General features: G+C 36.2%; 1 protein-coding gene across 5 annotated transcripts in view; it reads right to left on the bottom strand.

The window, feature by feature from the left end:
- The window catches only part of carmil3 (capping protein regulator and myosin 1 linker 3), a 69,296-nt gene that overhangs the window by 9,197 nt on the left and 44,710 nt on the right, over nt 1–15,389 (bottom strand). For all 5 annotated transcript variants that reach the window (XM_016549818.1, XM_016549819.1, XM_016549815.1 and 2 more), the window contains 12 exons: nt 14,304–14,358; nt 13,767–13,939; nt 11,578–11,646; nt 10,955–11,048; nt 8,266–8,364; nt 6,151–6,270; nt 4,033–4,146; nt 3,783–3,958; nt 1,936–2,023; nt 1,732–1,842; nt 1,520–1,586; nt 356–543 (listed from right to left, as the gene is read on the bottom strand). In XM_016549818.1, the coding sequence (XP_016405304.1) occupies nt 356–543; nt 1,520–1,586; nt 1,732–1,842; nt 1,936–2,023; nt 3,783–3,958; nt 4,033–4,146; nt 6,151–6,270; nt 8,266–8,364; nt 10,955–11,048; nt 11,578–11,646; nt 13,767–13,939; nt 14,304–14,358 (1,354 nt within the window). The remainder of the gene's footprint in view (nt 1–355; nt 544–1,519; nt 1,587–1,731; nt 1,843–1,935; nt 2,024–3,782; nt 3,959–4,032; nt 4,147–6,150; nt 6,271–8,265; nt 8,365–10,954; nt 11,049–11,577; nt 11,647–13,766; nt 13,940–14,303; nt 14,359–15,389) is intronic.

Here is a 15,389-nt window from a genome sequence, read left to right on the forward strand (position 1 = left end):
TTAATCGATTAATCAATAAATTAGTCGATAGATTAATCGAAATAAAAATAATCATTAGTGGCAGCCCTAGCCAAGTATATCTATCAAACTAAATTGTAAACAATATTGATCATAAATATATGATGAATATGTGGCTAACACAAGACTTGAGGGCAATAACACAATATGAGGCAAAGCCTGAAATTGTCGAAGTTTATTAAGTCATTTTGTGACATTTACTTCATTTTTATTTATACCTTATTTTAACACTAAAAATTCTATATAAAGATATATAAATGTGTAAATTGGTATACATTAGTATATTGGTATAAATTAGTATTGGTGTGGCAATACTGGCAATGGTGCTGGTTCTTACTGTCTCAAAGGGAGCATGTGCAGTCCTGTGTCTTCGTGGTGGACGCGGTCTGACATGGGTCACATGACGCAGAGGTGAACCCTGTGTGGGCAGGGTGGACAGACCTTCCCATGATGCTGAGCGTGAAAGGGGAGCAGATGTCTGAGGAGTGGACACTAAAGGTGAAGAGTTGGGGTCGTCACCTAGACCTGAAGGAGAGTGAATTAATTGTATGACATGCTGTTTAAAAACTTAGAATTACATCACTTGCTCACCAATGGATCCTCTGCAGTGAATGGGTGCCGTCAGAATGAGAGTCCAAACAGCTGATAAAAACATCACAATAATTCACAAGTAATGTAGCTAATCCATAAACTGCATGTTTGTAATAAACAAATCCATCATTAAGATTTTTAAAAAAGATGTTTTTAACTTCAAACCATTTTTTTTCCCAGCTCTATCCATAATATTACTTTCTCCAGTGAAAAAGTGGTATAGAAATATGGACAGATCAAGCACCGTTTACAAACAAAAACAGTTCTAAACAAATATGTCAGTGGATTTTGATGTGAGAGGACAACAGGGGATGGACTTTTTCACTGAAGGAAGCATTATTATGGATTATGGACTTTTTGGATATTTTGGCCAGAAGTGACAGTTTCAAGTTAAAATGCCTTAATGATAGAATGTTTTTATCAGCTGTTTGAACTCTCATTCTGCTGGCACCAATTCACCGCAGAGGATCCATTGGTCAGCAAGGGATGTAATGCTAAATTTCTCCAATTTTTATTTTCTGATGAGGAAGCAAACTCATTTACATTTTAGGTGGCCTGAGGGTGAGTAAATTTCTATCCAATTTACATTTTTGAGTGAACTATTCCGTTAATTGTTTAATTGTCATGGAGCACAATTAAGTGTGTGCAACTATTTATTTGTATTTTCATTATTTTTATAATTAATTAAAAACACTAAATTAACATGCTAAAATGACATACCTAATAAATGTCAAATATGTTTTATAAATGAAATTGAGCTTAAAATATGATATAAAGAATGAATGGGTTTAAACTGAAAAATTTATACACAGTATAAGTATACATGACTTGAAAGCATTGAATGAGTGTTCAACTAAAAAATGAATGATAGTCCTGCTTTCATCCGACATAGCGTGCATGTGTGACTCACTGAGTCTGTTGGACACGGGACGAATGCGTCTGGTCCTGGAGCTGCGTTTCTTAATGGCGATTGTGTCCTGTGTGCAGAATGACAGAAGTGAGTGAGAACATCACGAACTGAGCAGATGACAAGACCGCTGAGTTACAAGAGATGACAGATACTGTAAACACCACCAAACACACAACTGAGTCAGTTGCGAGTGATTCACATAACACACTCACTATGCTGATGCCAAAGTCATCCTCCACAACATCCAGTATGTCAGCATGTCTATGTGTGTGCCTGGCTGTTTCCCCGTCTTCCAGCCGTCTCATCTGTGAAACCTGCCGGAGCTGTGATGATGAACAGATGCGTGAGGAAGAGCGATGCTTGTGCACGTGTTCAGAATGAACAGATGAATGGAGAGAGAAATTCGTTTGTAGTACCAGGGTTTTGTGTGTGGCATAAAGCTCCTGTAGGATCTGGTCCACTATGGAGTTTGTGAGATACGAGACCACAGATAGCTTCACCTCCCTAAAATTGAAAGAGATGGGAGACACAGAAAAAACTTGTTAGAGCATGTTAAAACCATGCTGGGAGTTCCAACTGTGAAAACAGTAGCTACAGAAAAGTAGGTTTGGCTTTCCAATAAAGACTTCATGATTTTGATCGACGGGTGCATCGCACAGATCATTTGTTTGGACAAAAATTTAGATACACCCATGATACAACCATGCAAGGTGAATCAATATCAAGAATCTAAATCAAGGGGCCTTTGAAGGACTAAGCTGCAAAAAATAAAATAACATAAAATATAAAATAAAATAAAATACCAAAATACTACCAAAATACTGTCCTATCACAATAAAGACAAAACACCAAAAATAAATATTTAGAATAAATAAATAAAAAAAATAATGTCAATTTGTTCTACTAACCCTAACCTAAGAGTCTACTAATAATATTTAATAATATTTTAAGTTAGTTGAAATGTAGTTGCAAATTAATTACAGTTAATGAACATGTAGTTGCACAGTTACTTATAGTTAGTAGAATGTTTAAAGTGGACTTTTGAAAGTGAAATGTAACCAAAAATAAAATAAAAAAGCCTTTGTGTTGTTTGTTACCTTATTTTACATTCTGTATTTAGATATAAATATGTAAATGTGTTTTTTCCATGATAGCGACCTTGAATCTAAATCAAGAGGTCTTTAAAGGGAAAATAATAAAACAAAATAAAATTGTTTATTTTATTTTTGTTTATTTTAAACAAAATTAAAATTGTAAAACAAAAAAAGAAGTTAAAATAAAGTTTAACATGGCTTTAGCATTTTGCTATCTTTTTTACGTTATGTATCTAAATTCACAAATACTGTACATACATGTATTTTTTCTATGATAGTGACTAATTGCATTCCATGATTTTACCGTAAAATCATTCCTGTGTAATACATATTTTAGTTATAAGCTTTATCCAATTTCTTGAGTTTGTACCAATATACCAAAAAGGCAAGCTCGCTCACAGATTACACTAAGCGTGCAAAACAGTTTTGGAGATTTCTGTCATTACCCATTCAAATAGACAGCTGTTTTGAAAGCTGCTGCCTGGGGGCATTATAAAGATTGCCGCCGACTGAACCGACATCAAAAAAGGACTTGGGTATAATTCTCAAAGTATTAATTTCAGAAACATCAACAACTCAACACCCTCCTTTCTTACTCCAGAGCTCTGTTGATGTCCTGAGCTGCTCTCTCCATCAGAGCGGTGCGGATGGACGAGCGAGGGATGGACACGCGCTCAGAGATGGAGGAGAGGGGAGGAGAGAGACACTCCGCTGCGGCACAAGAAAGCGGACACAGCTCCCGGCACAGAGACACCATGGAGTCCACAATGACCTGCACAAATCAACCATCAGTCATCCATCACGCCTTAAATTCACAAATACCGTACATACATGTATTTTTTCTATGATAGTGACTAATTGCATTCCATGATTTTACCGTAAAATCATTCCTGTGTAATACATATTTTAGTTATAAGCTTTATCCAATTTCTTGAGTTTGTACCAATATACCAAAAAGGCAAGCTCCACCACAGATTACACTAAGCGTGCAAAACAGTTTTGGAGATTTCTGTCATTACCCATTCAAATAGACAGCTGTTTTGAAAGCTGCTGCCTGGGGGCATTATAAAGATTGCCGCCGACTGAACCGACATCAAAAAAGGACTTGGGTATAATTCTCAAAGTATTAATTTCAGAAACATCAACAACTCAACACCCTCCTTTCTTACTCCAGAGCTCTGTTGATGTCCTGAGCTGCTCTCTCCATCAGAGCGGTGCGGATGGACGAGCGAGGGATGGACACGCGCTCAGAGATGGAGGAGAGGGGAGGAGAGAGACACTCCGCTGCGGCACAAGAAAGCGGACACAGCTCCCGGCACAGAGACACCATGGAGTCCACAATGACCTGCACAAATCCACCATCAATTGTCCATCAGAACAAGAAAGCAGGCTGAAGGATGAGAGGGAGAGAGACAGCACCTGTAGTTCTTTATCAGCTGCTTTGGCGAGTTCTCCAGCCAGAGAGTCCAGCCTCTGTCTCACCGGACCGTCCACTGACAGCACGTGGGCCAGTTCACACAGCGAGGGGTACAGCTAGAGGACAGTGCAGACATAATTCACACACCAGTCATGATCTCTCACTCTCTCTCACTCACTGATGAGGATTCTGTTTGCATGAGAGTCATGGAGGTGATTTGTTTTTAACTTTTAATGTTTGCTCATAAATGCATATGTACTGTAGTAGAAATTGAAAGTTTCTTAAACTAATAAACAGAAAACACATGAATCAATAACTCAGTCACTCGAATATCTGCATTTATACCAGCACATAAATAACATCTGACTGAATATTACCATGGAGCCATCTGCACTGTATATAAAAAAAAAACATATGTTAAGCAAATATCAACATATAATGTGATTACAGACAAAATCCACAGCACTAAAATCCACTAGCAATGGTGTAAACTAAAGTGATGTGTAGTATAGAATTTATTTAATATGCCAGTCAAAAGTTTAGACATACTTGACTTCATGATCTTAAAAACCTTTTGCTTTAAACGTTAAATGCAGAAATGTTATAAATTTGTATATGCATTTTGCTATAAATATAAATTTGTTTTGTAGTAACACTTTACAATATAGTTAAATTTGTTAACATTAGTTAATGCAATGAGCAATACTTTTACAGCATTTATTAAACTAACAGTGTTACTTTCTACTTGTGTTAATACATTTTAACATTTCAGGTTAAATGAACATTAGGGAATGTATTGTAAAAGAACACGAATCAACAATGAACAATAGTATCATTTATAAATGAACATTTACCATTAATAAATGCTTATTGTTAGTTCTTGAACCTTGTTGTAAAGTCTTACCTGAATACATGTGAAATATTATTACAATTTATAATCACTGTTTTTAATTTGAACAAGGTTTTAAAATGTAATTTATTCCTGTGATGACAAAGCTGAATTTTTAGCAGCCATTACTCAAGTCTTTAGTATCATACAATCCTTCAGAAATCATTCTAATATGCTGATTTGGTGCTCAAGAAACATTTCCTATTATTATCAATATTGAAAACGGTATCAAAAATATAGCTGCCCAATATTTTTGTGGCAACTGTGATTCAGTTGAAAGTTCAAAAGAACATTTTTCCATTCAAATCCTTTGTAACATTATGAATGTCTTTACTGTCATTTTTTATATGCCAGTCAAAAGTTTAGACATACTTGACTTCATGATCTTAAAAACCTTTTGCTTTAAACGTTAAATGCAGAAATGTTATAAATTTGTATATGCATTTTGCTATAAATATAAATTTGTTTTGTAGTAACACTTTACAATATAGTTAAATTTGTTAACATTAGTTAATGCAATGAGCAATACTTTTACAGCATTTATTAAACTAACAGTGTTACTTTCTACTTGTGTTAATACATTTTAACATTTCAGGTTAAATGAACATTAGGGAATGTATTGTAAAAGAACACGAATCAACAATGAACAATAGTATCATTTATAAATGAACATTTACCATTAATAAATGCTTATTGTTAGTTCTTGAACCTTGTTGTAAAGTCTTACCTGAATACATGTGAAATATTATTACAATTTATAATCACTGTTTTTAATTTGAACAAGGTTTTAAAATGTAATTTATTCCTGTGATGACAAAGCTGAATTTTTAGCAGCCATTACTCAAGTCTTTAGTATCATACAATCCTTCAGAAATCATTCTAATATGCTGATTTGGTGCTCAAGAAACATTTCCTATTATTATCAATATTGAAAACGGTATCAAAAATATAGCTGCCCAATATTTTTGTGGCAACTGTGATTCAGTTGAAAGTTCAAAAGAACATTTTTCCATTCAAATCCTTTGTAACATTATGAATGTCTTTACTGTCATTTTTTATCAATTTAATGCATCCTCTGAATAAAATTATTAATTTCTTTCGAAAAAAGATATTTGTGTTCTTCTTTCATAGGTGTGTTGACTGTACTGCTGTGTGGAAAATATTTGTAATAAGAAAATAAAGAAGAGTGGTTGCGCAGACGTTTGACAGGTAAATGCACAAACACACTCACAGCTCGAGAGTTCCTGGCCTCCTTGAGGACCTGTCTGGCAGCCTGTAGCTCTTCCCCTTCACCTGTTCCTCTCAACACACACACCTGCTGCTGCACACGCACACACAGACGCTCCATCACCTGGGACAGCAGCAGGACAGAAAGAAGAGACAGAGAGAGAAAGGAACAGACAGAGAAGGAAAGAAAGCAAGACCAACAGAGAGAGAGAGAGAGGAGAGTTTGATCCAACAATACACAGTAAGATCAGTCAGAGTTTACATTAGCATGTGAAAGAGATGCTTCCTCACAAACACAAGTGTTTAAAATGTGTTTAAAAACAGTGTTTAAAATGACAAATGTGTGTCATTTCTTTTAAGGTAAAAACTTTCTCTTTTTACTAGTTTATTGGTTAGAGACCAATATAAACAATCCATTGACAGGTTAACCATCCGAAGAATGTAAATATGAAGACTCATATGAAGAAAATGGGACTGCTAATAGATAGAATTCTTCTCATCAGGTACACTTCCATTCAAAAGTTTAGGGGTCTGTAATATTTTTATAATCTTTTTTTTTTTTTTTTTTGAATGGTTATGCTCACCAAGGCATTTATTTGATAAAAAAAATACAGTTGAAACAGCAATATTGTGAAATAATATTGCAATTTACAATACATGTTTTGTATTTTAAAGTATTTTACATTTATTAATATTATCAATGTTGGAAACGGTTGTGCTGCTTAAAGGGGTCATATGATGCTGCTAAAAAGAACAGTATTTTGTGTATTTGGTGTAATGAAATGTGTTTATGCAGTTTAAGGTTCAAAAAACACATTATTTTCCACATACTGTACATTATTGTTTCTCCTCTATGCACCGCCTTTCTGAAACGGGTCGATTTTTACAAAGCTCATCGGTCTGAAAAAGCGAGGTGTGCTGTGATTGGCCAGCTATCCAGTGCGTTGTGATTGGCCGAATACCTCAAGCGTGAGACGGAAATGTTACGCCCCTTGCCATATTGTGATGATGCCCTGTCAGGCCGGAGCGATGATTCAAAAACATGAAAACCCATTATAAACGAGGCATTCGATGCATCCAGTCATCCAGGACATAAATATGGATTATAATGACTTATACTGTCTTTTTACGCGCTGCGTTGCATCGCGACGCGTAAACATAAAACCATGTCTGCATTTGTGATCTGAGAAATGACAAACAACAAGCACTACGGAAGGACATGTGACGACTCCGGCTTTAAATATATAAAATATAAAAACTCTTTAAATATAAAAGACGTACTTACAGTCTTTGAGTCAGAACAGCCGGCAATGTAGTCTACTCTTCCAGGATCAGGAAACAGTCCCTTTAGTCTTTGCAACTTTACAGATCTTCTTTATGCACCAAGAGCTTGTAACACTCCAAAGACAAAGGAAAAATTGAAATCGCATCATATGACCCCTTTAATATTTTTGAGAAAACCGTGATCAATCTTTCAGGATTCTTTTATGAATAAAAAAACAAACAAAAAAAAAACAGCATTTATTGAAATATAAATCAGTTTTGATCAATTTTATGTGTCCTCGCTGAATAAAAGTATTAATTTATTTTATCTTACTGACCCCAAACTTTTAAATGTTAGTGCATATTAGTTCAACATATCAATTTCAATCGATGCCATTAATTTGGTAGAGGACAACCTGTTTGTGTTCAGGAATACTTTTTAGATTATTTTGAAGCTCCTAGTTGCACTGAAATAACACACTAGAACTTTAAAGAGCTAATTAAGAATTTAAATGGCATAATTATGCAATTCTCCTTTCACAAAAAGCCTCAGTGCCATTTGACCCTGAAATATGTCTATGACACTTCAGGGTTTTAGTCGAGTCAATTTTAATTCATATATTACAGGAAATGCATAGAAATGGCACTTGCAATTTAGCCACCAATTAAACTCAATTAATCTGAACTGGCAGAACTAAAATAGAAATGACCCAAACTCTGACCCCGAGACCCTCATCATCCCCATAACCAACATGATCATCACATACTAGAAGTGTGAATAATTGTGTCGGATTTGCAGTAGTTGTAGACAATGAGGCATGTGAATATGAGGTGGTGGTCAGGAAGCGGTCTTTACCTGTTCTGCAGTACTAGTAACCAGGCCCTGATGCAACCGAAGAGCCTGTTTCTGAGAGAAACGCTGAGTCTGGTTATTCCTTAACAAAGCCCGCTGGATCTGAGAGGAACACAGGAAAGACAGACAGACAGACAGAGCAAGGGAGAGAATACTCATTAATGACAAAGAAAAGAACACTGATGCTTAGATAAGCCATGCAGTCATGTGGAAATGATTGTAATTATACTGCGAATTAATGAAAGATAAATGTATTGTCTGCTGTGTCCCTCTTTCAGCAATGACCTTGTAAAAGTTTCACATCTCTGGGCTCATTAAACATGTGCATAAACATTTCAGTGCCTTGGGACTGTTAATCTCAAAACAGCCGGACACAGAGTTATGGATATTTAAAGGGGTCATTATCATAGAAAAAGATTAATGAATAAGTTCCATCTACTATGATATCTAAGGATGTATCCAAATATGTTATCATGATTGTGGGGACAAAATGTAAAAAAAGAATAGCTAACTGAAAACTCAATGATCGACCAATATACTCTGAATATTTAAAGGGGTGTGTCATTATGAAAAACATTTGACTGTTAAAATCTGTAACTGACCAATCAGAATCAAGCATCCCAGAGTGCTGTCCACCCATGACCACCCATATTTACACATTAATCAGCAAACTGATCCAGCCGGCCACAGTGAAGTAACTGAGAACTGCAGAACTCAAAGGAATTTAAAAAAAGAAGAAGAAAAAAGGCACTGTTTTGAAATGATGGTAGAGTTAAAAAATTTATTTAAAAGATATTTTTTGGAAAAAAAGAAGCACTATTTCATATAATAAATAAAATTATATAAAAAGTAGGAGGATAGGAAACCTGTAACAACACTATTTATTGAATGCATTATTTATTTATTTATGATTAATAAGTGATTAGTATGTACACAATCTGGTTATATACACAAACACACTCATATGCCAAATGTTGTGATATTCCTGGCAACTTTGTCTCATTCCAAACAACCCCAGCGTTACAAAGAAGTGGCTGAAGTTTATGCCCTTATTTCTGTCTGACCTTAGGGGCAGTTCACCCAAAAATGAAAATTCTGTCATTAATTACTCACTCTCATGTCGTTCCAAACCCGTAAGACCTTTGTTCATCATCGGAACACAAATTAAGATATTTTTGATGAAATCCAAAAGCTTTCTGACCCTCCATAGACAGCAACAGAACTACCACGTTCAAGCCCTAGAAACTTAGTAAGGACATCGATAAAGTAGTCCATGTGACATCAGTGGTTCAACCTTAATTTTATGAAGCTATGAGAATACTTTTTGTGCGCAAAGAAAACAAAAATAGCAACTTTATTCAACAATTCTTCTCTTCCAGGTCAGTCTCCACTGCGCAATCACGAGAGTATCACGATGCATGCGTATGTTGCTGCTGACGCAGGAGCCCACATGCGCTGTGCCTTTGCAAGCAGAGGAATGCACACGCATGCGTCATGGTACTGTCGTGATTAAATAAAATTAAATAACATTAAGGTTGAACCACTGATGTCACATGGACCATTTTAACGATGTTCTTATTACCTTTGTGGGCCTTGAATGGAAAGCTCTCGGATTTGATTAAAAATATCTTAATTTGTGTTCTGAAGATGAACGAAGGTCTTACGGGTTTGGAACTACATGAGGGTGAGTAATTAAAGGTGGGGTAAGCGATTTTTCAAAAACGCTTTAGAAAACTGATTCGGGCCGAGTAGCAAAACAAACTTGTAGCCAATCAGCAGTAAGGGGCGTGTCTCATGATGTGGAGGAGAGAGCGTTCAGTGCACAGGACGGACATAAGCCGAGCCGAGCGACAGATAGAGATGGCGGATAAAAAACAAAAGAGGAAAACGTCTGCCGAACAAAAGAAGGCTTAAGGCAATAAGAATTTGTGTCAGCACGTCATAAATAGAACCCGGCAGCAGTTTTCTGTCGGGGATTTGTCGTGTCACGCTGCATCCAGTGTAGACCATAGATATGTACATATCTATATGTACATATCTATGGTGTAGACAGCATCACTTATTATAATGAGTTCCATAGTATTTTGTCGCGCCGCGCCACTCGTGTCCGGTGTAGACACGGTGTAACATTGGTTTTGCTTTGTTTCACAGAACTAATCGTTGCCTGGGTTGCGTACGTATGTGTGGGGCGGAGCTATCAAAATAGGGGCGAGACCCTTTTGGGGTAGGGGCGTGTTTGTTTTGGTGATTTCAAATGTCAACATTGGCTACCAGAAATCGCTTACCCCACCTTTAATGACAGAATTTTCATTTCTGGGTGAACTACGCCTTTAATAGTTTGTGTGTCATGTTTCAACGCAGATTATTTTGTGAACTTGTCACTTGTCATGTAGAACAGGTTTGTAAAGAGGCTGTCATTTATGGTTTGGGCAGTGGCACTTATTTTGGACTCTACAGCAAACAATCCATAAGCTGTTATTCATTTCACCTAAAAAAGGTGGTCAACCAGAAACACAGGTCGTTTGCATAGTGATCTTCAAGGTATAGAAGAAAAAGCCTGTTTATTTCTATGGGTAAAGGGTAATGTTGATCTAACTCATGTCTGATTTTGTGCTTAAAATCTTGACTATCATTCAATGTGGAATAATATAAAAAATATAGCCTATTAAAAATAAAAAAGCAGCATTCTTACCTTGGTTAGTGCCTGTTCTGTCCTCTCTGGGGAGCTACGGTACGCCTGTGTGACATCACTGAGTGGGATAGGCATGAACTGCAGCGTGAAGTTACTGAGGAGAGAGCAGAAGACCATCGAGAAGCAGGATAAAAGTTTTCCCCAAACATCGCATCACGAGAGAGAAGAATGAGCTCTAGGAAGCTGGAAAGTGTTACACACTGTCTATTTGTGTCTCAGAAACAAGTTGTTTTTTCTTGCTTTCATTCTTTTTAACTTTTAACAGAGTACCATGTTTCTTTCAACACTTTTCAAAGCGATCTGTACTGAGAACATCTTTCTTACAATGATTACAGTCCTCTGAATGCAAGCTCAAGTCTGCAAAAAAGTTTCTACATTAAATAATATTTGTGTAGATCTCCAGGGAAGAGAGGTGTTTCCAGAACAATGCTCTAATTGTACATCACAGGCAGGCCAGTGAGGTGATGAAAGACTGCAATCACAAACAGCTTCTTGTAGGCATGGACTGAAGTTCTTATTTTTTCCCAGTAACAGCATGCTGTGAATACGTTTTCAAAGAGACGAGTGAGTCAGTGCTCAGAGGGGTGAGTGTGCATTGAGGAGTGTGTGTGTGTGTGTCATACTGTTCTAGGGCTCGAGCCACATCTTGGAAACCCGTAGCACTTGTGTTATTCCGATCCCACGTCACACTCCTACAAGAAAGAAACAAACGATGGCAATTTTATATTACTAAACCCCTATCCATTATTTATTGTTAATAAATGCACCCATAGGCCCATAGGTGCACAAACAAATTAAATCTATTACGTCTGTTGCTAACAACGTGAATATGAATAGACAGTGTCGATTGCGGCATTAAATTAAGATCTGCTCATGTTGCACCGTATTTCATTTTAGGCGTTTTTACAGTGTTGCGTATTGTAACCAATCAATCACATATCTGTTGAGCTTAGGAATGCAATGGCCAATCAGAAGCGTTCAGATGAGTCATCGTTCAAACGCATTAGTTTTGTTAAGTGCGCGCGCGTTCGCTGACTGAATTCCGGACTCTTATAAACAACAAAGCGCAGATGTACGTACAATGTAAGTAAGAGATTCATTTCACAGTGTATACAGTTTCAGTGATTATAACGATAGTTTTGTTTTTTTGAGAGTGCTTAAACTCGCGATAGATCAATGTTAGTGATAATGTCACTTTGTATATATAATTTATTCGCTGTTTGAATAACAGTGGAAATTATCAATTTCTAACGTTTTTATTAAATTGTAATCACGTTAAATACAAATTATGTCCCATTAAACATTTTTTTAGCCTACATGACACCCATGTCTGGTTCTTGCCTAAAAAGATGGGTTTATGATGTTTAATACATTTGGCTGCTTTTAGCCTTACCCTGGAGTTGGTTCACCCTCAGCCTATGAATGCACCAGATGGGAATCTGAATGCATTTTGTACATTTTCTGCACTGATTATGAGGAAAAATCTGATGAATTCTGAATATAGTCAAATGTGTTAAACAGACTTAAAGAATTAGGGTCAAAATTGTTAATTGCTGTTGAGGTTCAGTTCGGTTTTATTCCATAAAAGCTAATAGGGGTATAAATATATATATACATTATTAATTTGACTTTAGTTTTTTTAGTTTTTAATTATTAATATTATTATTAGTTGCCTATTTTGTTATTTTGTTATACGATACACTAATGCTTAACCCCAGAAAACAAAATGAGCAAAAATAAATGAGTAAATGCATTAAAAAATGAACATTTTATTCATGCATAAATAAATGTGTGAATAAATAAATACATAAATAAATAAAAATGAATGAATGAATAGATAGATAGATAGATAGATAGATAGATAGATAGTTAGTTAGTTTTTTTTAAATGTGAGAAAGTCAAACCATTTTTTATTTAATAGATTGGTAGGTTATAAAATGACAGTGTTATAAAATCATGTTTATGACAGAAAAGTCAAGGGACATGTTTATCACCATATTTAAAAAAATGATCCATTAGCAAATTAGCTAAAACATTTCATAAAAAAAATGGTGCACAAGTGCACAGGATGTAGGACGTCATAAATTGTGTGCGATCAGAATTTTGCTGAACTTTGCAAAGCTTTCTATGGAAAAGAATATATCATTCGAAGATCTACGACCAAATTTAGCCAGCGCAAACCCTCTGTAAGATTTACTAAAGACATGCAGTAAAAAAAAAAAAAAAAAGCTATGAAAAGGTGTGGACAGTTAATTTTGCAACTGTCCTTACTTCATATGCATTTGTAGGAGTTTCCCTTTCAGACGCAAAATTTTTGGGAGGAGAGTATTTAAAATAATAATACAAGATGATTTACTAAAGTTTGCGGTTGGCAATTTGCATATATTTGCGTTATTATTTAACGCCCCCCAAAAAAGCATGTCATCGTCCATTTTGCTTCTGTGTTGTTAGTAGATTCCCCACAACTAATTATCATCAGCTCTGCTCGCTTGTGACCCTACACTAATTTGGTACACTCCGCTGGTCAATATGGATATGATCTGGCTGTGTCTGTGTTCTTTAATTTGCACGTTGTCATTATATCACCCGTAGCATTTTCCACTCTCATCGGTGTATTTATTGGTTTGCAGTCTCATGCTAATTTGCCCTGTTTAGTAAATCTGGTCCCTAGTCCTTGACATATAAAGTTAATAGTTAGCTTCTTGGTTAACAGGTATTATATTGTGCATTTTAGCACAGCTGGGATGCTGTATGGACCGATCAGCATCTTGAACACTCATTTTTGTAATTCATATTACAAAACCCTGAGTACCTGATCGTGGTGTTGATCTGTAGAGCTTTACTGAGCATCCGTGCTCCTGTGTCATCGAGTCCATTCCCGCTCAAGTCCACCTTCTTCAGGCAGGCGTTGCTGCCGAGGGCATTCACAAGCACCGTGCCCCTCGAACGCAGCCTGGAGTCAGCCAGAGACAAGCTCTGCAGGGCCTGTCAGGAAAGAGGAGCAGTGAGAGAAAAGAGTGTGTGTGTGTGTGTATGTGTGTGCGAGTTTGCAATGTCTGTGATCTGTAAAAACAGTGCTTAATAATTGATCAAGCAAGGCGATCTCTGCAGTGAGAGGATTACGTGCCCTGAAGGAGAGAGATTAGAAAGAAAGGAGAGAGAGTGAAGGAAGGACGGATGAATCACTAGTGCTGTAATACACACAGCAGACTGTTAAAAAGCTTTTGTACTCTGTGTGTGTGTGTGTGTGTGTGTGTGTGTTTGAGTCCTGAAAGTGTGTAAGGTGCGTACAGAAAACAAAGCGTTATGTCCATGTGTATGTGTGTGTGTGTAGTTGTGAAATACTCACACACTCTTCCTCTTGCACCAGATGCACTAGTTTCTGCAGAACCTCGTCCAGAACCCTCCAAGCACAGGAAATAGCAGGATTTACACACACACACACACACACACACACACACACACACACCTATAAACTCCATCAACTCCAAGATTAATGACACTTCACACACCTCCCCTCAGTCCCTCCTCTGCCTCCCTGAGAGCCTCCTACTGTGTGCTCACATTGGGTTTGTGATTGCAGATGGTTTCACAGACTTTTCTAACCTGCTTACCTCAACTGCCTGTCTCAGAGTGGATATCTGTTGTATCTGTTAATCTGTGTACTGCACGTAAACTCTATCAACATCTACTCTATGTTATTCCAATTCATTTGGAATAATCCCTCAATCTGTGAAAACAAACATATGACGCTTGCAGTAATGCATTTACAATGGAAGCATAAAAGGGAAGCAGGCAGCAGCATAAAAAAGTGTTTGAAAATTAAAACTGAAAATGGTATGGTAGAATCACGTACAAACAATCTAGAAAGTTAAAACAACCTTTCAGCTTGAGTTTAATGTTTTAAATCTGATTACAAAAAAACAAAACTGATTTTGAGATGTAGGAACAAGTTACATGAAGATATTTTGTACATTTCCTACCGTGAATAGGCCTATATCAAAACTTATTTTTTGATTAGTAATATGCATTGCTAAGAACATCATTTGGACAACTTTAAAGGCGATTTTCTCAATATTTCGATTTTTTTTTTGCACCCTCAGATTTCAGATTATCAAATAGTTGTATCTCAGCCAAATATTGTCCTATTATAACAAACCATACATCAATGGAAAGCTCATATTGGACTGTTTATATGGATTAAACTGCACCCACATTAATGATTAACATATATCATTAACATATAATTAGAATAGAGCGCAACAGTGACTGCCCTTTTTTTCAGCCATTTTAATTTTGGAAATATTTATTAATTTTCTCCATAGGGATTTAAAAACAGTAAACAAATACAGTCATCTGTGAGTATAAAAACAATTCATTTTGAAAAATTGCAAAAAAAAAGAGAAAAAAATATTTATTATTAAATTATAAATAA

The sequence above is a fragment of the Sinocyclocheilus rhinocerous genome, unplaced genomic scaffold (assembly GCF_001515625.1).
Source record: "Sinocyclocheilus rhinocerous isolate Xijiao unplaced genomic scaffold, SAMN03320098_v1.1 scaffold254, whole genome shotgun sequence".
In the NCBI taxonomy this organism is placed as follows: Eukaryota; Metazoa; Chordata; class Actinopteri; order Cypriniformes; family Cyprinidae; genus Sinocyclocheilus; species Sinocyclocheilus rhinocerous.